The 22,959-nt window shown below is 33.9% G+C and overlaps 1 protein-coding gene across 1 annotated transcript; it reads right to left on the bottom strand.

The window, feature by feature from the left end:
* Positions 1-1,246: 1,246 nt before the first annotated feature.
* Positions 1,247-22,102, bottom strand: LOC133331738 (fatty acyl-CoA reductase wat). Its single transcript, XM_061540115.1, has 8 exons — positions 21,877-22,102; positions 9,758-9,829; positions 9,405-9,517; positions 7,758-8,262; positions 7,502-7,694; positions 7,199-7,438; positions 5,087-5,344; positions 1,247-1,373 (listed from the first exon to the last, which is right to left on the bottom strand). Exons 1-8 carry the CDS (start codon positions 22,088-22,090, stop codon positions 1,283-1,285), a joined length of 1,686 nt encoding a protein of 561 aa, XP_061396099.1. The 5' UTR covers positions 22,091-22,102; the 3' UTR covers positions 1,247-1,282.
* Between the last annotated feature and the right edge of the window lie 857 nt (positions 22,103-22,959).

The following is a 22,959-nucleotide window of genomic DNA, read 5'->3' as shown; positions in this document are numbered from 1 at the left end:
TAAATTTATTTACATAATTTTGTCCCATTGTAAGAAGCAACTCTACATCTGATTACAATTTTGTATAGGTTGCAGAATTGCATGTTTAATTTCATTCGATATGTTGAATATACCCAAAGTGGTGAAGGGTATCATATAGTCGGCCCCGTCCGACTTAACTACTTTCCTTACTGTCTTTTTTGTATTATTCAATCTAAAATCAGTTTTCTGTTTTTCAATACTCCAATGCCTATTTAATTTCCGGTCCATAACAAAACCTATGTAAAGAACATATTGATGCAGTATGCAAACAAACCTTACCAAACAACAATAACAACAACAAAGACACATCACTCAATTTAATTAATTAATAATAAATTTTATTCGTTTTTGGATTCGACCATAAAAACCCATTACAACTACATGGACATAATTTAAAAATTAGTAAACAACAAAATAAATTTGTTTTTGTTTTTTTTCTGTTCTGTTTCGTTTTGCTTTTTTTTTACATTGTTTCGACTGACTACAAACTAAGTAAAACAATAATAATAATAATAAAAAAAATACTAATAAAATTAAAATTTCGCATTGCAACATAAAAATAAAATAATAATAAAAATAAAATTACAAAACAAAGGGAAAAAGGGAAAGAAAAGAAACGAAAAAAAAATACAAATAAAAATTATAAAGAATACTCACAAATAATAAAAAACAATAAAGGCGAAATTTTCGTTTTAATAATAAAAAATAAAAAAAGAACATATAAACTAAAATAGCAACGTAATGGGAAAAAATAGAAACGAAGGAAGGCAGGAAGGAAGTAACAGAAGTAAGTAAATAACAAAGCAGAAAATATGGGTGTAACAAAAGGAGCACAAGAAGTCGTAATAAATTTCCATATAAATAAGAAAAAAATATACAAAAAAATTACTTGAAGATGTGGAGTGCGGGGTGGTGGTGGGAGGTGGCAAAATGAGTAAATACATGTATATAAAATAATAATGAAACTAGGAAGGAAGAAAGGAAAAACATACACACTTACAAACTAAGTTTAATATTATTACACACTACAAGTAGAGGGTATAGATAGATGGATGGTTGGTTGGTTGGTGGTGGGGGTTCGACGGCTTCTATTGTGCAATATGGAATCCTTATTCTGCAACCAAATCACACGCACCCAACACCATCACCAACGCACCCATACAGCAAAGTATAGCCGGAAATCATCGCATTTACATTTCCGGCTGGTTGTTTTGATGTTGGCGTTTTGTTCTGTTTATTTGTCTGTTTCCTTCTTTTATTTTTAGAAAAAGACAAATTTGAATAATTGATAGAGAATGAAAAATGTCAGCGAATAAATCACAAACAATGTGGTATAATGGAGAATTTTCAAACTGTAAAGAGAGCAAAGAAGAATGCAAAAAAATATATTAGAAAATTTAAAAAATAATGGCAAATGAAATATTTGAAAAATTTCTTCAAATTATGAAAAACAATGAACCATAATGTCAAGATGTTCGCAACATTTTGGAGAAAATTAATATAGGGAAATATTAATGTCAATTTTATTTAAAATAGTTTTGGATTTATTAAAAAATATTTTTTCAAGAATCAACAAGGTGTGGATTTATTGAAAAATATTTTTTCAAGAATCAACAAGGTGTGGATTTATTGAAAAATATTTTTTCAAGAATCAACAAGGTGTGGATTTATTGAAAAATATTTTTTCATGAATCAATAAGGCGTGGATTTATTGAAAAATATTTTTTAAAAGAATCAACAAGGCGTGGATTTATTAAAAAATATTTTTTAAAAGAATCAACAAGGTATGGATTTATTGAAAAATATTTTTTTCAAAAATTCACAAGGTGTGGATTTATTAAAAAATATTTTGTATAAGAATCAACAAGGCGTGGATTTATTAAAAAATATTTTTTTAAGAATCAACAAGGCGTGGATTTATTAAAAAATATTTTTTAAGGAATCCATCTTCTGAGGCGTGGATTTATTAAAAAATATTTTTTTAGGGGTCCATCTTCTGAGGCGTGGATTTATTAAAAAATATTTTTTAAAAGAATCAACAAGGTGTGGATTTATTGAAAAATATTTTTTAAAAGAATCAACAAGGTGTGGATTTATTGAAAAATATTTTTTCAAGAATCTACAAACGTGGATTTATTGAAAAACAATTTTTTCAAGAATCCACAAGGTGTGGATTTATTGAAAAGCAATTTTTTCAAGAATCCACAAGGTTTGAATTTATTGAAAAACGATTTTTTCAAGAATCAACAAGGCGTGGATTTATTAAAAAATATTTTTTCAAGAATCAACAAGGCGTGGATTTATTAAAAAATATTTTTTCAACAATCAACAAGGCGTGGATTTATTAAAAAATATTTTTTCAAGAATCAACAAGGCGTGGATTTATTAAAAAATATTTTTTCAAGAATCAACAAGGCGTGGATTTATTAAAAAATATTTTTTCAACAATCAACAAGGCGTGGATTTATTGAAATATATTTTTTTTCGGAATAAATCGATTTTTTTAAATAAAAATATTTTTAAGGATTCTGACACCAATCGCCATTGAAGTTTAATTAAAACCAGTAAGGAAAGTAGTAAATTCGGGCGGGGGCGACTATATGATACCATTCACCACTTTGGATATATTCAACAGATGAATCCTAACAGATGTCGCATTTTTGAAGGACCAGTAAATTGAAATTGGATCTATAAACATGTCATTCTACAACCTATACTAAATTTTTCATTTGGTCAGATATAGAGTTGCTTCTAACAGTGGTACAAAATTATGTAAATCGATTTAAAGCAAATAGCAATCGGACACCCGTTGATTATTTGGATAAATACCTAAATATATACTAAAATATACTGAAAATCGAACGAAAATATATATGAGAGCTATATCTTAATCTGGACCTATTTCCAGGAAACTTACCACACATCATTCTAGACATAATTCATTACACTGTGCCCAATTTCGTGCAAATCGAAAGATATTGTGCACCATTTACCTTTGTTGCACCATTTACCTTAAATCGGGCGAAAATATATATGGGAGCTATACCTAAATCTGGACCGATTTTCAGGAAACTTAACACACATCATTGTAGACCTAATTCATTACGCTATGCCAAATTTCGTGCAAATCGAAATATATATAGGGTCTTTGGTACACCATTTACCTTAAATCGGGCGAAACTATATATGGGTGCTATATCTAAGTCTGAACCAATTTTCAGGAAACTTAACACAAATCATTCTTGACATAATTCATTACACAGTGCCACATTTCGTGCAAATCCAAAGATATTAGAAACTTTGGTACACCATTTACATTAAATCGGACGAAAGTATATATGGGAGCTATATTTAAATCCAAACCGATTTTCCGGAAACTTAACACACATCATTTTAGACTTAATTCATTACCCCAGGCAAAATTTCGTGCAAATCGAAAGATATATAGGAACGTTGGTACACCATTTACATTAAATCGGACGAAAATATATATGGGAGCTATATCTAAATCTGAACCGATTTTCATGAAAATCAACACACATTATTCTAGACTTGGTTCAGTACGCTATGCCAAATTTCATGCAAATCGAAAGATATATAGGGTTTTTGGTACACCATTTACCTTAAATCGGACGAAAATATATATGGGAGCCATATCTAAATCTGAACCAATTTTCGCGCAACTTAACACACATCATTCTAGACCGAGTTCATTACACTGTGCCAAATTTCGTGCAAATCGAAAGATATATAGGGACTTTTGTTCACCATTAATATTAAATCGGTCGAAAATATATATGGGAGCTATATCTAAATCTAAACCGATTTTCACGCAACTTAACACACATCATTCTAGACTTGGTTCAGTACGCAATGTCAAAGTTCGTGCAAATCGAAAGATATCTAGGGACTTTGGTATAACATTTACCTTAAATCGGGCGAAAATATATATGGGAGCTATATCTAAATCTGAACCGATTTTCACGAAACTTAGCACACATCATTCTAGACCTAATTCAGTACTCTATGCCAAATTCCATGCAAATCGAAACATATATAGGGACTTTTGTGCACCATGTATATTAAATCGGACGAAAATATATATAGGAGCTTTATCTAAATCTGAACCGATTTTCAAGAAATTATGCATACAACATTCTAGTCTCAATTCAGTACGCTATGCCAAATTTCGTGCAAATCAGAAGATATATAGGGACTTTGGCATACCATTTACCAAAAGTCGGGCGAAGCTATATATGGGAGCTACATCTAAATCTGAACCCATTTCAGTGAAACTTTCCACACAGCAGCTTATACTCACGTTAGGACGTTGTGCAAAATTTTGTGGTAATCGGTCATATTTTGGGGCATTGGTGCACCATTTACTAAAAATCGGACGAAACTATATATATCGGAGCTATATCTAAATCTGAACCGAATTTTCCCAATTTAAATAGGTTTCGTCCTTGGGCCAAATAAGTGGCCTACGCCAAATTTCATCCAATTTGGATCATAAATGCGACCTGTATCTTGTTTACAATTTAACATGGATAGACAGACAGACGGACGGACGGGCAAGCATAAATCGACTCAGAATGTGATTCTATGCATATTCTCAAAAGGAACCATGTGTCTATCTCGTTTCCTTTTGACTGTTATAAACATATGCACAAAGACATAATACCCTGTACTACAGTGTGGTGAAGGGTACAAATATTCTCAAGGTTCAATGAGAGTGAATTTTTAAAATAAAAATATTCTCAAAACCCGGTGGGCTTGGATTTTTAAAATAAAAACAAGTTTCCTTTTAACTATTTATTGCTTTCAAATTGAAGTTTTAAATTTCAAAACCAAACATTTTGAACTTTAACTGGGTTAAACCTCATTCTTTCAAAATTCTCTATTATTGACATTACAATTTTCCAAAATAACGAAAGCGAACATCATTGCCATCATCGTAATCAACATCGTCATGATTATGTATCCCCCCCTTAACACTTCGTTTCTACGATTTTCATTCACTGTTTTCCTCTCATATTTTGTGTGTTTTGTTTTTAATACATACCGTTCATGTCGCTTCACTGATTCGGCCACAGTACTGGGTTCATCCTTTACCACATAGGAACGCAGGCCCCACAAGCTAATGCGAAACAGTTCAGTCCAATCGACAGACCGCATATCGAAGGCAAACAAACGTTTATCCTTCGCATCCAATTTGTCCCAGAGTGCTCGCACATTGTTATTTTCAAATATGAATTCGTTCGACGAGAAATATTCCATCACAGCGCAAAATTTGTGGATTTTGCGATACATTTTCATCATTCTGAAAAAATGGAGGATAGGGGGTGAATGGAAAAAAAATTTACAGATATGATGATGATAAAAACAAGTTAGCATGAGATGACACCAGCCAGCGCATAACCCAATAACACACCAAAAAAACTACAACCACAACAGCAGCAGCATAGAGCAAATGCTGGGCAAAAAATTCGGGTTTTTAGGGGAAAACAGCTAAACAAAGCACAATCAGCCGCGAAAAGCCAAATATTTGATCAGAAAAGCAAAAATATGGGAGGACAAAAAAAGGAACGAAAGTAACGAACATATGCAAAAGCTAAAGGCCCAAAAATACATGTACAGCCGCTCGCTTGCTAAACACGCACACACTCACAACCACATTCACAGAGATATTCATACACAAAAATGTATCGAACTTCCATACTGTGCCCCCTCCGCCACTCGCCATTCAATAATTTGAAATTCATGATAACTATTGGAGGTTTAGTATAAGCGTAACGAAACAATGAAGAGAGGGCGGTGTGGTAGAGAGTGACATGGACACAATTTTGGATGGTGCTCAACGACTAGATGGGGAGCTTTTTAATAACTTCTATAAACAATTTTAAATTCTGCCTGGAATGATATCTTCAATAGAAAATTTTTAATTCAGCCTGGCTGAATGATAATTTCAATAGGAAATTTTCAATTCAGCCTGGCTGAATTACAATTTCTATAGGAAATTTTCAGTTCAGCCTGGCTGAATTACAATTTCTATAGGAAATTTTCAATTCAGCCTGGCTGAATTACAATTTCTATAGGAAATTTTCAATTCAGCCTGGCTGAATTACAATTTCTATAGGAAATTTTCAATTCAGCCTGGCTGAATTACAATTTCTATAGGAAATTTTCAATTCAGCCTGGCTGAATTACAATTTCTATAGGAAATTTTCAGTTCAAATTTTTCTATAGGAAATTTTCAGCCTGGCTGAATGGAAATTTTCAATTCAGCCTGGCTGAGTTACAATTTCTATAGGAAATTTTCAATTCAGCCTGGCTGAATGGAAATTTTCAATTTCTGATAAGAAATTCAGCCTGGCTGAATGATAATTTCTATAGGAAATTTTCAATTCAGCCTGGCTGAATGATAATTTCTATAGGAAATTTTCAATTCAGCCTGGCTGAATGATAATTTCTATAGGAAATTTTCAATTCAGCCTGGCTGAATGATAATTTCTATAGGAAATTTTCAATTCAGCCTGGCTGAATTAGAATTTCTATACGAAATTTTTCAATTCAGCCTGGCTGAATTAGAATTTCTATACGAAATTTTTCAATTCAGCCTGGCTGAATTAGAATTTCTATAGGAAATTTTCTATTCCACCTGGCTGAATTAGAATTTCTATAGGAAATTTTCAATTCAGCCTGGCTGAATTAGAATTTCTTTAGGAACATTTTTAATTCAGCATGGCTGAATTGTGATTTCATTAGGAAATTTTCAATTTAGCCAAACTCTTTTTGAAACTAATAACACCTGCCATCATATAATACTACGCTCTTTCATCAACAAAAGGATCACAATGGAAAAAAGCGGGTTAATCAAAATTCATTGAAAGGAATTCATCGAAAGGATGACCAAATATGAATGTGTCCCATAGTTTGTGCGGCATTGTGGAATATGCAATGATGCCTGGATGGTTGGGGTCTATGGCTTTTAGCGGAGCATTTCCTTTTTTTTTTTTGTTATTATGCTTTGTTTTTGATTTTGGTATCATTTTTGAGGTTATGTTTTGGGATTTTAGGTTTTGCTGCTTCTCCTTTGTTTGGTTAATGCGAATGGGGTTTTTGTTCGGCTTTATCCAAATATTTATTTTTATTTTTGAAAATAAAAGGATCTTACCTGGGTTTCTTGCCAATAAGCAGCATTAACATATCCATAAACAAGGCGGGCAGGGTGTGATACAAAAATGACAGCAAGGCGAATTGCCATTTGGAGCTGACAATGGTGAAGCATGGATACCAAATTGATTTACGCAATGGCAACTTACGGCCATATTCAATGGCATATTCCATGAATTCACGCCAGCTGGCAATGTTATCGGGATCTGGGATATAATTGTAGATTGGTGTTGTGTCGTAACTAGAAGATCGAAAAGAACAAAATAAAACAATATTTTGGAGGTTATGTTTGATCGGAACTTACGTATTTCTGGCTATATCCCAGGCACTGGTCAACAAGGCATTAACACACAAATCTACAGGGACCATGTTGGCTTTGTTCTCCACTTTACCGCTGAAAATACGCATAACACCGGAACCAACGCCGACAATAATGCCGCATGGGCCATACATGTTGTCAATCCAGCCGGAGACAGGTTCACGATAGGTGGTGACAACTAAGGGATAAAAATAAAATTGATTAAAAAAATCTAAAAAACCCAGAAAACTCTCTCCCTCACCTATGCCCGGACGAAATATGGTAACTGGCAAATTTTGACCATGATTCAGGATAATATCCTCAGCCAATACCTTGGTAAAGGCATATGTATTGGGGAAGTCCTTAACAATCGTAGGTGTCAGAGCGTTCAATGTCTGCTCATCCAGACATTCACTCAACTGCAGGGCCTTATCACCCGATAGGGTACAATTATAGAATCTCTCTTGGATGTGTTTGCGATTACAGTGAGCGAACGCGGTGGAGACATGAACCACAGCCTTAAGGTGTATAACTTCTTTGGCCAACTTCAAAATTTCCTTGGTACCATTAACATTGATGCCAATGGCCATTTTAAGTTTTTCATCAAAACGTACAGTGGCTGCCCCGTGGATAATTATATTCACCTGTTCCTTGAGCAACTCACGATCTTCATGAGAAATGCCCAAGGCTGGGAGCGATACATCACCACTGATGACGGTGATTTTTTCACGATAATTTGGTGTGATTTTTTTGAGTTTTTCGAAGACCTGGAAGAAGAAACCGTGAAAGGGTTAGAGAAATATAATTTCAGCCAAGCAGAATTAAAAATTTCCTAACGAAATTCTAATTCAGGCAGTGAATTGAAAATTTCCTATAGAAATTCCCATTCAGCCATGGTGAATTGAAAATTTCCTATAGAAAGTCTAATTCAGCCAGGCTGAATTGAAAATTTCCTATAGAAATTGTAATTCAGCCAGGCTGAATTGAAAATTTCCTATGAAAATCCTCATTCAGCCAGGCTGAATTGAAAATTTACTATAGAAATTGTAATTCAGCCAGGCTGAATTGAAAATTTCCTATGGAAATCCTCATTCAGCCAGGCTGAATTGAAAATTTAATATAGAAATTCTAATTCAGCCAGGCTGAATTGAAAATTTCCTATAGAAATTCTAATTCAGCCAGGCTGAATTGAAAATTTCCTATAGAAATTATCATTCAGCCAAGCTGATTTGAAAATTTCCTATAGAAATTGTAATTCAGGCAGGCTGAATTGAAAATTTCCTATAGAAATTGTAATTCAGCCAGGCTGAATTGAAAATTTCCTAATGATTATTCTATTCCGCCAGGCTGAATTGAATATTTCCTATTGGAAATTCTTTTCTTTTTTGAAAATTACCTATTGGAAATTCTGTTCAGCCAGGCTGAATTGAAAATTACCTATTGGAAATTCTATTCAGCCAGGCTGAATTGAAAATTTCTTATTGGAAATCCTATTCAGCCAGGCTGAATTGAAAATTTCCTATAGAAATTCTCATTCAGCCAGGCTGAATTAAAAATTTCCTATAGAAATTCTAATTCAGCCAGGCTGAATTGAAAATTTCCTTTAGAAATTCTAATTCAGCCAGGCTGAATTGAAAATTTCCTTTAGAAATTCTAATTCAGCCAGGCTGAATTGGAAATTCGTCGTTGCGGAATTGAAAATTTTCTCTAGAAATTTTAATTTAGCCCGGCTGAATTACAAATTTCTTATGAAAGTTCTAATTCAGATAAGCAAAATTTATAATGTCCTCTAAAAATTCGAATACAACTGGACTTAATTGAAAATCTAGTAACTTTTCCATTAAATGGATTATGTAATCCATCATTTCGATGAAGCCACTTGAGTCTCCCTTATCGATAAGCTACTCACCGGTTCATTGAATATGTCATCCAAACGTGTCTGAACATCTTTACCCTTTTTGGTACGTATCAGCAGGAATATTTGTCCCACATCGGTAACGCGTAATAATTTTTCAATTATAACTGTAAAATAATAAAAAAAAATATACCACCAATTAAATCATTACCACTTAAAATATCCGCCAAGGGATTGTTCACAGGAAATTCAACCCCAAAAATTGACACCCTTTTCACCCACGAGGCAGCAGGAACAGTGTTCGCGCACACACACACACGAAACATCCTCCTCCAAATCCATTGTGTGTGTGTGGCTCAGGGAGAAAGGGAAAGCTTCGCTGAATTGAATTAAAGGGTATTACTTACTTTTACCAAAGAAGCCAGTACCGCCTGTTAGGAAAACCCCTTTATCCTTGTAGAACATTTGCATGGGGGATTCTGAAACAAAAACGAGAAGAAAAAAAACAACAACAAAAATGGTGAGATGGGAATTCCGCTTTAATATTAAATCGAAGAAATGCCATTAAAATAAGATTTATTTATGGGAAGTCAATATGAAAACGTTTAAATATTCCAAAGAGGATGACTACCCTCCACCCATTACCCACATCCTACCCCCAATAAATTCCTTAGCCATCAGCGACAGCTTTTGTAATTCCCTGGTATTTTTTTTTTCGAGGGGTTAACACCAATGTTTCCTCTTTGTTGTGAAGTAATGTGACAATGCTCCCCAACGCTACCCTTCGTCCTTTGGTTTACCCTTCCAGAAGCATATTTTGGCGTTGTTGTCCTTAGTCTTGAAAATTCTTCTGAAGTCCTTCGGAAGGTACCCAATGAAATATTCGTTATTTACATAAATTATCATACTTTATTTGTCCTTAGCTTTTGTTTTCACTTGACTAAGCCCTTTTTTGGACTTCATGGTTTATGTGCTGGTTGGCTGGCTGGATGATAGGACGGAGCGCTAACATTGACACCAATATCGTCAACATCATCATTAACGCTACCAAGGGTAATGGTGAAGAAGCAAATGGTACACTACATAGGGACGCGAATTTCTTAAAGAACATTTTTCAAGTATTAAACGAGACATGGATCTTTTTAAGAAATATTTTTAAACGGACCATCCAAAGAGTGGATTATTAAAAATATATATTTCATATTTTTTAAAAGAAAAAAAAGTTATTTAAAAAAATCCACGCTCGTAGGTTGTGTTGTGATGTTCGGCTTTCGACTCGAAAAATACAAGTAATTAAGTTTCGGTCCACTTCATCCGAAAAATTATTATCTGATCAACACCTAACATTTTAGGCGTTGTCCTTGACCATAACAGGAACCTCATGGAACATTTCAAAGCAATCAGGCTATATATCCGCCCTAAAGTGTGGTAATAGGTTACTAAATAATATATGAATACGTAAGCACCAGTAAATATTTAAGTGTAACTCCCTAATCCGATAACCTACCACAATATGATTGGTATCAACCACTCCTCTTGGATATACTATCAACTTCTCGGGTCTATGTCCTTCAGGAGTAAATATATACCCCATAGAATAGAAATTTTGTAATTGTTCACACAAAAATCAGGGTTCATTTGACCCGCTAAATATTGACCGATCTTTATAAAAACAGGCAACCCCCTTCTCCATGTGAAAATTCGCGAAGTTCGGCCCATAATTGCCCCCCTTCTCCATGTGAAAATTCGCGAAGTTCGCCCCATAATTGCGGCCTCTGAAGCGACAAGAAAATTGGAAAAAAATAAAGTTTTTGGTCCATTTCATCCCCTAAATATTAACCGATCTTTATCAAAAACACTAGGGGTCTTCATTGGCCAGAACCCATCCTACATGCAAAATTTCGTGAAGATTGGTCCATAACTCTGGCATGTATCGTGTTTACAAATTATAATGGACAGACGGACGGACACACATGTCTAGATCTACTCAGCTAGTCGAGATATGACGATCGTTATACTTAAAGGTGGGTCTAGGACCAATATTTCGCGGCGTTACAAACTTTTGGGGCTGCACAAAGCTATAATACCCTGACAACATAGTTGTGTAGGGTATAAAAATCCACGCCTTATATAGTCCTTAAAAAAATCCATGCCTTATATAATCCTTGAAAAAAATATTTTAAAAATCCACGCCTTATGTAGACCTTAAAAAAATATTTAAAAAATTTACGTCTTATATACGAAAAAAAAATTATTTAAACAATCTATGCCTTATATTGTCATTTAATAACCAGTAATGTTAGCAGTAAAGTCGGACGGGACCGACTATATGATACCCTTCACCACTTTGGGTATATTCAACAGATGAATCCTAACAGACGTTTCATTTTTAAAGGACCAGTAAAATGAAATTGGGTCCATAAACATGTCATTCTGCAACCGATACTATTTTTTTCATTTGGTCAGATATAGAAGGTATATCTGAATCTGAACCGATTTTCTTTGGGATTTGGCGTGCCATTTACTTTAAATCGGACGAAAATATATATGGGAGCTATATATAAATCTGGACTGATTTTCACGAAACTTCAAACGCTTCGTTCTAAACTTAATTCAGTGCGCTATGCCAAATTTCGTGCAAATCGAAAGATATATAGAACTTTGGTGCAGCATTTACATTAAATCGGACGAAAACAAATATGGGAGCTCTATCTAAATCTGAACCGATTTTCACGAAACTTAACACGCATTGTTCTATACCTAATTCATTACGCTGTGCCAAATTTCGTGCAAATCGAAAGATTTGTAACTTGGTGCAGCATTTACCTGAAGGGAATCCCCCCATTATCGATTTTAATTTTTCAAGATTTTCAATGGGCTGGTAAATCAATACCGATACTTGTTAAGGTTTGTAACTTTACACTTATATAATTGAAGATTTAAAGTAGAAGAAAAATAATTTACAAAAAAATTTTGTTGTTGTTTTGTTGTTGTTTTTTTATAATTAAAGAAAAGTCCTTATTTTTGATGGCGGGCATGATAACTCCTCACTGGAACATCGGAATCCGAAAATTCCAACGGTGTTAGAAAGAGTCGTGTCTGGCTCTCGTATGAACTAGGCTTATTGACTTTGCTCTAAAATTAATAAAATGGCGGACCTTTGAAAAAATATTTTTGGAAAATCGCCAATTTTGTACCAAAACCAAAGTTAAAAAAATAAGTAAGATCTTCACCGATTGGCTTTATCCTAGTTCATACGATAGCTATACACTCACAGAGAAACGTGTAAAAATTTGGAATCGATTGGGTTATTAGTTTTTGAGTTATCGTGCCCGCCATTCGCAAAAAAATGTTTAGAGAAAAACGCGTTTAAAGTTTGAGAAGCCCTTCAGCCGTCACTTGATGCTGACACAATAAATCGGCTATATCTTCAAGAGTTCTTGAGATTTTCATTTGAAAATTTGTAGGGACATTCTTTAATTAGTGTAGATTCGAATTATATCAACAGAATTTTTGACCCCGAGAATGGGGGGTTCCCCTTAAATCGGAAATAAATATCGGACGATTTTTAACAATTTCAATAGGGTTCGTCCTTGACCAAATAAATGAGCTGTGCTAAGTTTCATCCAATTCGAATCAAAAATGCGACCTGTACTTTGTTTACAATTTACCATGGACAGACAGACGGACATGCATGAATCGACTTAAAAAGTGATTCTATGCATATTCTCAAAAGGAACCATGTGTCTATCTCGATTCTTTTGCCTGTTGCAAACATATGCACAAAGACGTAATACCCTGTATCACAGTGTGATGAAGGGTATAAAAAGTTATTAAAAAAATCCACGCTTTATATAATCCTTGAAAAAAAAATTATTTTAAAAATCCGCACCTTATATAATCCTTAAAAAAATATATTTAAAAAATCCGCAACTTATAAAGTCCTTCAAAAAAATTGTTTAAAATCCCACACCTTATACAGACGTTGAAAAAAAATTCTTTTATACATTCACCCCTTATAAAGTCTTTGACCAAAATTATTAAAAAAAATCCACATCTTGAAAAAATGTATTTTATTAAATTATTCAAAAATTAAAGTCCGTTATAGTCCTTGAAAAAAAATATTTAAAAAATCCGCGCCTTATAAAAAAATATTTAAAAAATCTGCGCCTTATTGAAATCTGCGTCATTGAAAAAAAATATTTTTAAAATCCACGAATTGTATTAGTCCAATGAAAAAATTATTTATACAATCCACGAATTGTATTAGTCCAATGAAAAAATTATTTATACAATCCACGAATTGTATTAGTCCAATGAAAAAATTATTTATACAATCCACGCCTTATATAGTCCTTGAAAAGAATTATTTAATAAACCCACGCCTTACATAGTCTTTGAAAAAAATTATAAAAAAATATTTAATAAATCCACGCCTTTTATAGTCCTTGAGAAAAATTATTTATAACATCCACGCCTTATATAGTCCTTGAAAGTAATTTTTAGTACCAAACGAGACGTGGATTTATATATTTATATATATATATTTTTAAATACTACTTCGAGAACAAATAAACAATAAGGATTTTCTATAGTGTTCGAACAATTCGTCTAATTCTCTAAATTTTCATATTCCATAAATTATTGGCCACTTATAAAATATTGTAAAAATTCATAAGCGTTTTGAAGTGCAGAGATTTGCGTACAAAACCAAAAACCAACATTAAATCAATACCCTTACAAATTAACATAAGACCAGAAACACCAGACAATGATAAGGACCTGGTCGCATGAATATATGTGTACAAAATACACACAGGATATTTAAGTAACACACTGACTACCAAAGCAAACTCAAAATAGACTTCTCACACACACACACACAGTGCGAAACGATAAGGCAGTCAGACAATCACCAAACACACACATTCACTCACGTACATCCTTCTATCCATTAATTCAACCACCTCCCGCTCCTTTGTATTGAGGAGTTGGAGCTTAAAATGGTCTCATGTTTTTATCATCATTGGCCATATTAAAACATTGATGACTTATTTTGCCAACAAACAACAACAACCATTCATTGTGCTAACATAGTAGCCTGTTTGGTATTTGTGTCTGTGTGTGTAACCGATGTCTATTTGTGTACATGTAAATATGTAAGAATTCCCCCATGCATGTATGTCACAGAGTGGCTTAAACGCACCCTAATGACACAAGCCAAGTGTGTCTGTCTTCCACTTGACTGTAATGGTGTTGTTGTTGTTGTTGGTGTCGCCCTTGCTCTTGTTGCCGTCGTTGTTGTTGTCGATTGGGCTTAAAGTGCCAAATTAATCGGTCGAACAGGCTATGACTTTCTGGCTGAATGACTTATTGCCAGTCGGCTGGGCTGGCTGGCTGGTTGCGTGTTAGGCTGGTAGATTGTTCGACAGGCTGACTGGCTGTACACCTCCATGCCGAACTGCTGTGCGTTCTTCATCTGCCCGTCCATTTATACAAAACTTTTATATTTGTGCACTGAATTGTGTGGCAGAATGTCCTTCCGTCTCGTCTGGCTTTAGGTTAATACAAAATACCCTGCCGTATGTCCTCCCTCCTAAATACCTTTCGAGCTATTGAGATAACAGTTTTCTTCCGCTTAAACAATTTATTTGAACAGATTTACTTTGCATATTTTTCAGTTTCCTACCATACCAACCACCCACCCACCTCCAACACCACCTGAGTACTTTCCCATCAATTCTTTTTACATTAGTCAGTCTATTATGTGTGAGTACATGAGTGTCGGTGTGTGTGTGTTAGCCATGTCATTGTGTTAAGTGGTTAACGTGTGAATATCTCTTAATAGCCAATCATCGATGTTTAAATACCACTTGAAATTCTACTATAGCATCTAGAACCAACACCTTTACCAAGAATACTACATCGAACACTGAGCCCGCACAAAAGGCCCAAAACCCCAAGCCTGCTCCATTGCATCCTCCTCCTGCTGCTGCAGCTTCTTCTTAAATATTCAAATAAATGGTTTTTGTGCCTAAGACACTTAAATGGTTTAGATAGCAAAATCAATGAAAGTGTCTCATCATGGAGACACCACAGAGCCATTGAGATGATGGATGCATTTTCCTGTGGTTCGGTTGCCGAGGATGATGATGCAGATGATGGTGGTGGTGCTGTGGTGGTTGTGATGACAATGATGCAGCTGCATTTCAGTTCTTGAAGTGAAAGTGGCTCTGACATAAGTGATTGGCAAAGTCAATGCAAGACGAGTGAGTGGTGCACATGAAGTTCAAGTGCTACGAGCAACAATAAATATTTATACACTGGGAAGAAATACATAGGCGTGGATTTGTTAAAACAATATTTTTTGAAGGACCTACACAAGGTGTGGATTTTTTAAGGAATATTTTTTCAAGGATCAACACAAGGCGTGGATTTTTTAAGGAATATTTTTTCAAGGATCAACACAAGGCGTGGATTTTTTAAAGAATATTTTTTCAAGGATCAACACAAGGCGTGGATTTTTTAAAGAATATTTTTTCAAGGATCAACACAAGGCGTGGATTTTTTAAAGAATATTTTTTCAAGGATCAACACAAGGCGTGGATTTTTTAAAGAATATTTTTTCAAGGATCAACACAAGGCGTGGATTTTTTAAGGAATATTTTTTCAAGGATCAACACAAGGCGTGGATTTTTTAAAGAATATTTTTTCAAGGATCAACACAAGGCGTGGATTTTTTAAAGAATATTTTTTCAAGGATCAACACAAGGCGTGGATTTTTTAAAGAATATTTTTTCAAGGATCAACACAAGACGTGGATTTTTTAAGGAATATTTTTTTCAAGGATCAACACAAGGCGTGGATTTTTTAAGAAATATTTTTTCAAGGATCAACACAAGACGTGGATTTTTTAAGGAATATTTTTTCATTAGATATAGATTTAGATATAGCTCCAATCTCTGATTTTAGGTAAATGGTGCACCAAAGTGCCCGAAAATCATTCGATTTGCACCAAATTTTTTTAAGGCATAGGGTATTTAATTAAGTCTAAAATGGCGTGTACTAAGTTTCGTGAAAATCGGTTTTTTACATATAACTCCCATCTATACCTTCGCCCGATTTTACGTAAATGATGCACCAAAGTCCTTGCAAATCTTTTGATTTGCACGAATTTTGGCATAGCGTATTGAATTAAGTCTAGAATGATGTGTACTAAATTTCCTGGATTAAACAAAATATTTTTCAAGGATACACAAGGCGTAAATTTTTTAAGGAATATTTTTTCAAGGATCAACACAAGGCGTGGATTTTTTAAGAAATATTTTTTCAAGGATCAGCACAAGTCGTGGATTTTTTAAGGAATATTTTTTCAAGGATCAACACAAGGCGTGGATTTTTTAAGGAATATTTTTTCAAGGATCAACACAAGGCGTGGATTTTTTAAGGAATATTTTTTCAAGGATCAACACAAGGCGTGGATTTTTTAAGGAATATTTTTTTCAAGGATCTGCCCAAGGCGTGGATTTTTTAAGGAATATTTTTTCAAGGATCTGCCCAAGGCGTGGATTTTTTAAGGAATATTTTTTTCAAGGATCGCCCAAGGCGTGGATTTTTTAAGAAATATTTTTTCAAGGATCAACACAAGGCGTGGATTTTTTAAAGAATATTTTTTCATTAGATATAGATTTAGATATAGCTCCAATCTCTGATTTTAGGTAAATGGTGCACTAAAGTGCCCGAAAATCATTCGATTTGCACCAAATTTGGCATAGGGTATTTAATTAAGTCTAAAATGGCGTGTACTAAGTTTCGTGAAAATCGGTTCAGATTTACATATAACTCCCATCTATACCTTCGCCCGATTTTACGTAAATGATGCACCAAAGTCCTTGCAAATCTTTTGATTTGCACGAATTTTGGCATAGCGTATTGAATTAAGTCTAGAATGATGTGTACTAAATTTCCTGAAAATCGGTTCAGATTTACATATAGCTCCCATATATAGTTCCGACCGATTTTAGGTAAATTGTGCATCAAAGTGCCCGAAAATCATTCGATTTGCACCAATTTTGGCATAGTGTATTTAATTAAGTCTAGAATGACGTGTACTAAATTTCCTGAAAATCGGTTCCGATTTAGATATAGCTCCCATATATAGTTTTGTCCGATTTTATGTAAATGGTACACCAAAGTCCCTATATACCTTTCGATTTGCACGGAATTTGGCGTAGAGTATTGAATTAGGTCCAGAAGGATGTGTGCTAAGTTTCGTGAAAATCGTTGCAGATTTAGATATAGCTCCCATATATAGTTTCGTCCGATTTAAGGTAAATGGGACACCAAAGCCCCTATATATCTTTCGATTTGCACGAAATTTGGCATAAAGTACTGAATTAGGTCAAAAATGACGTGTGCCAAGTTTCAAGAAAATCGGGTCAGATTTATATATAACTCCCATATATATGTTCGACCGATTTTAGGTAAATGGTGCACCAAAGTCCCTGCAAATTATTTGATTGACACGACTTTTGGTATAGGATACTGAATTAAGTCTAGAAGTTATCAAAGTCCATATATATCTTTCGGTTTCCACGAAATTTGGCATAGCGTACTGAACTAAGTCTAAAATGATGTGTACACCTCCTATATATATTTTCGCCCGATTTTAAGTAAATGGTGCACTAAAGATCCATAGCTAGGCCGATTGACACAACGAAAATTAATCTTTGACAAGTTTCCTTGAAATCGGTTCAGATATAGATACAACATAGCTTCTATATAGAATTTCGACTTATTCATGTTAATCGTACACCAAATAATCAATGGGAGTCTGACTGAGATTAAATGTTAAACAGTGCTGCATACCGAAGTATGTCAAGTTTGCTTTAAATCGATGTACGAAATTTAGTATAGGTTGCAAAATGACATTTGTAGGGATTGATGTTAGTCGGTTTAGATATAGATAAAGATTATATATACGTTCGAAGATAAAGATCATATATTTAAGTTCGTTGAATTTCATGTCAAAGTTCCTTCAAAGAGGCGACATCTTTTAGGATACGTATGTACAATATACCCAAAGTGGTGAAGGGTATCATATAGTCGGTCCAGTCCGACTTTAATACTTTCCTTACTGGATTAAGCAATATTTTTGAAAGAATCTACAAGGAGAAGATTTTTTAAGAAATATTTTTTGAAAGAATCCACAAGGCGTGGATAAAATATATATAGTCCAGTCTAAAAAGTAAGACTTTCCACCTAAACTCTATACTATTTTTTTAAAACGATTTCAAAGATAATTCGCTAATTACTATTATATGAACTTTGAGAAAAGGAAAGTAGCAAAAATTCCCTTCCCTCCTCGACTCCTCAAAATGTTCTTCTTTTCCCCACCACACTACCAAGAAGCTACGTTCTAAAAAAATCTCTTCAAAATGCTCACAAGTAAAAACCGTTTTGTTGACTTATGTTAATTGCAAATTGCTGCTGCTGCTTGAATTGCAAAAAAAACTGCAACTCAATGAGCGAGTTGCATACGCCGAAGCGTTAAAAAAGGTTGGCAAGTGCAAACAAAAAAAAAACATTCTATGTAAATAGAAAAAAACTCTTAGCTAACGACGACAACAGCCAACGATGAGCAGTTTTCCAGCGTAATGATGTTAGGCAATTGGCTTATTTTTTCATTCTTAGTTTGCTGACTAGTTTTTTTGTTTTCGTTGCTGTATCTTGAAGTAACTATCAGGCGATTATTCTGATCTATTGGCCTCAAACACTTGAAATGTGTTGACTTTGTACTTGTTCGTGCGTTCGTTCGTACGTTCGCTCATTCACTCGACGATGCCTCGTTAACGAAAGTCGCCGTTGTCGTCAGTAACTGTGCTAAAACAAAATTAAGTGATTTAAACGATTTTTTTATTTAATTAAGGTACTACTCGCTGTGCTCATCCATCATTTAAGTGGATTATAAATATTGGGTTTATTGATCGTTTAATTGAATGGGAAATTTATTTGTAATTATTTTGAAAAGTGAAATGGAAAATGATTTCAATGTTAACACACGAAAGTGGGTCAGTGCATATGAATAGCAATTTTAAATAGTTTGGAGTGCATTGTTTAAAGAATTGTTTCTTTAAGGACCTTCAATAGGCGTGGATTTAAAAAAAAATTAAAGGACCTACACAAGGCGTGGATTTAAAAAAAAAGTAAAGGACCTTCAATAGGCGTGGATTTTTCAAAGAGTATTTCTAAAGGGTTTTCCATCGGCGTGGATAGGCGTGGATTTTTTAAAAATATTTTTTAAGGACCTTCAATAGGCGTGGACTTTTTAAAGAATATTTATTTAAGGACCTTCAACAGGCGTAGACTTTTGAAAGAATATTTATTTAAGGACCTAGGCGTGGATTTTTAAAGAACATTTCTTTAAGGACCTAGGCGTGGATTTTTTAAAGAATATTTCTTTAAGGACCTTGGCGTGGGTTTTTTAAAGAATATTTCTTAAGGGACCTAGACGTGGATTTTTTAAAGAATATTTCTTTAAGGACCTTCAATAGGCGTGGATTTTTTTAAGAATATTTCTTTAAGGACCTTCAATAGGCGTGGATTTTTCAAAGAATATTTATTTAAGGACCTTCAATAGGCGTGGATTTTTTAAGAATATTTTTTAAGGACCTTCAATAGGCGTGGATTTTTTAAGAATATTTTTTAAGGACCTTCAATAGCCGTGGATTTTTTTTAAGAATATTTTTTAAGGACCTTCAATAGGCGTGGATTAAATAAAGGATATTTTTAAGGACCTTCAATAGGCGTGGATTAAATAAAGGATATTTGTAAGGACCTTCAATAGGCGTGGATTTTTTAAGAATATTTATTTAAGGACCTTCAATAGGCGTAAATTTTTTAAGAATATTTTTTAATGACCTTCAATAGGCGTGGATTTATTAAAGACCCCAGAAAGGTCATAAAGAATATTTCTAAAGTGCCTTCAATAGGCGTGATTGTTTTAAAGACCCCAGAAAGGTCATAAAGAATATTTTTGAAATTCCTTCAATAGGCGTGGATTTTTTAAAGACCCCAGAAAGGTCATAAATAATATTTTTGAAGTTCCTTCAATAGACGCGGATTTTTTAAAGACCCCAGAAAGGTCATAAAGAATATTTTTGAAGTTCCTTCAATAGGCGTGGATTTTTTAAAGACTCCACAAAGGTCATAAAGAATATTTTTGAAGTTTCTTCAATAGGCGTGGATTTTTTAAAGACCCCAAAAAGGTCTTAAAGAATGTGTTCAACGATCTTCAGTAAGCGTGGATTTCTCAACGAATAATTTTTAAGGAGTTTTAATAGGCGAGAAAACAATAGCAGTAAAATCGAGATCGTACATAGGCCCATGGTCATCTTAAAATAAATTCTAAAATCTTAAGTCCTTTTTATATCCTCCATCATAGTATGGAGGGTATATTAATTTTGTCATTGTAACGTTTGTAACTCATGGAAATATTCATTTCCGACCCTATAAAGTATATATTCTTGATCAGGGCAAAATTCTAAAACGATCTAGTCCTGTCCGTCCGTCTGTTTTAATCACGCTATCTTCTGAAGGAATTGAGATAGATCGCCAGCAATTTTGCATAGAGTCGTCTTTTGTCTGCAGGCAAGTCAAGTTCGAAGATGGGCTATATTGGTCCACGTTTAGGCATAGCCCCCATATAAGGGTACCGCACAATTTTCGATATTTTGGGGTTCTTGAGCGCGCTTTTCAATCGAATTCGCTGAAATTTGGTACATTGGGTTCTTATTGGGTACCAAATGTCTCCACTAAAAATTATAAATATCGGTTCACTTTTTCTGGTAGCCTCTATATAACGATACCCCCCAATTTACGGTATTTTGGGGGTTCTTGAGCGCGCTTTTCAACCGGATTGTCCCCATATAGGCGTATTCTACCATAGTATAGGAGATAGTCGTTACTCGAAATATCCTACAAATTATGGAATTCTAATACGATGTATCCATCTGACACAAAACAAAAATATTTTGTTCGAAATTGACATATGTCGGGCATTGATTAGCCATAGTCCTCATACAACCATAACCCCAAATATTCGCTAATTCCTACAGTATGTAATCGAAATTGCAGAATTTTGAGGATTGTATATTCTACCATGCGTTATTAGTATCAGTCCACGCTTTGCGGTTTTCATAAACTTACATAAAACCGGTTGGTAGAATTATCGGTATAGGTTCACTTTTTGGTATGTTTCCCATATTATCATTTCATGTCAGTATACCTATGGTGGAGGTTTCCAAAGTTTTTTTGCACTTGTTACTTTTCACAACAACAAAAAATAATAAATCTTTCAAATGCAAACCATACAAACAATTAAAAACGCCTTTATAAAAAATTAACACAATTACAACTTGAATTAAAATTAATTCTTAAATTAAAAAAAGACAAATGTCCCTCTCGCCAAAAATTTCCGAATTTAAAATTGTTCCCCGCTTTCAAAATATTTCATCCCCAAACTTACCCTCCATTATGTCCATAATATTATTGGTAATTTCAACATTGGGAAATTGTAGTGGTGCTGCGGCGGCCAATGCCTTCATGGATAAATTTTCACTGTTGTTGTTATTATTGTTGTTGCTGTTGTTGTTGAAAAATTTCATATTTGTCGCATAATCCTTTTTTATGTGAGTGTCGAATTTAAGGTCTGTTTGTAGTGTGGTCATATCATTAATCATGTTTGAATATTTGTGGGGCTGTGGGTAAACGTTGTTGTTGTTGTTGTCGTTGTTGTGGTCTTTGGCGTCCTCTTTGACGTTCTGGTCGTTGTTGCTGTTGCTTTTATAATTATTTTGATTATTTGTTGCTGTTATTGTTAATGTTGGCGTAAATCCTCTTCGTGGGTTGTGGGTTTTTGTTATCCAACAAAAAATTTTTCAAATATGTTTGTGTTCGGTACACTCACACAGCAAACCAAAAACCGAAATTGTGATAATCTGTAATAATCATAAAAGATATTAATTAGTTCAAGTGTTTAGTTTAAATTTGTGTGGGTGTAAAAGAGAGAAGGGAGGGAGGGTAATTTTAAATGGGGAATTATTTTAAAAGATAATTAATAGATAAAATCATTAGATAATATATATTGATGATTATTATGTTGAGAGAGATAGTGAGAAGCCATAAAAATTCTTCTCAGGCATAAGGACTCTACATAGGTCAATATTTCCTTGAAAAAAATATTTTTAAAAAATCCACGCCTTGATATTTCCTTGAAAAATATTTTTTTTTTACCCTTCACCACTTTGGGTATATTCAACAGATGTAATTCTGCAACCTATACTAAATTTTTGTCAGACATAAAGTTGCTTCTGAATTACAATGGTACAAAATTATGTAAATATGTTTAAAGCAAAATATCGAAATCTAAACCGATTTCTTCGAAACTAGTCACATATTCGGTTACACATATTTATACCCTTCACCCCACTGTGGTACAGGTTATTATGTCTTTGTGCATATGTTTGTAACAGGCAAAACTAATCGAGATAGACCCATGGTTCCTTTTGAGAATATGCATAGAATCACTTTCTGAGTCGATTTATGCATG

This window comes from Musca vetustissima, unplaced genomic scaffold, assembly GCF_032173495.1.
Source record: "Musca vetustissima isolate MV318-11 ecotype Yass unplaced genomic scaffold, APGP_CSIRO_Mvet_v1 utg182906, whole genome shotgun sequence".
In the NCBI taxonomy this organism is placed as follows: Eukaryota; Metazoa; Arthropoda; class Insecta; order Diptera; family Muscidae; genus Musca; species Musca vetustissima.
Note: the sequence above shows the minus strand (reverse complement) of the source record. Positions and strands in the feature narration are given on the sequence as shown.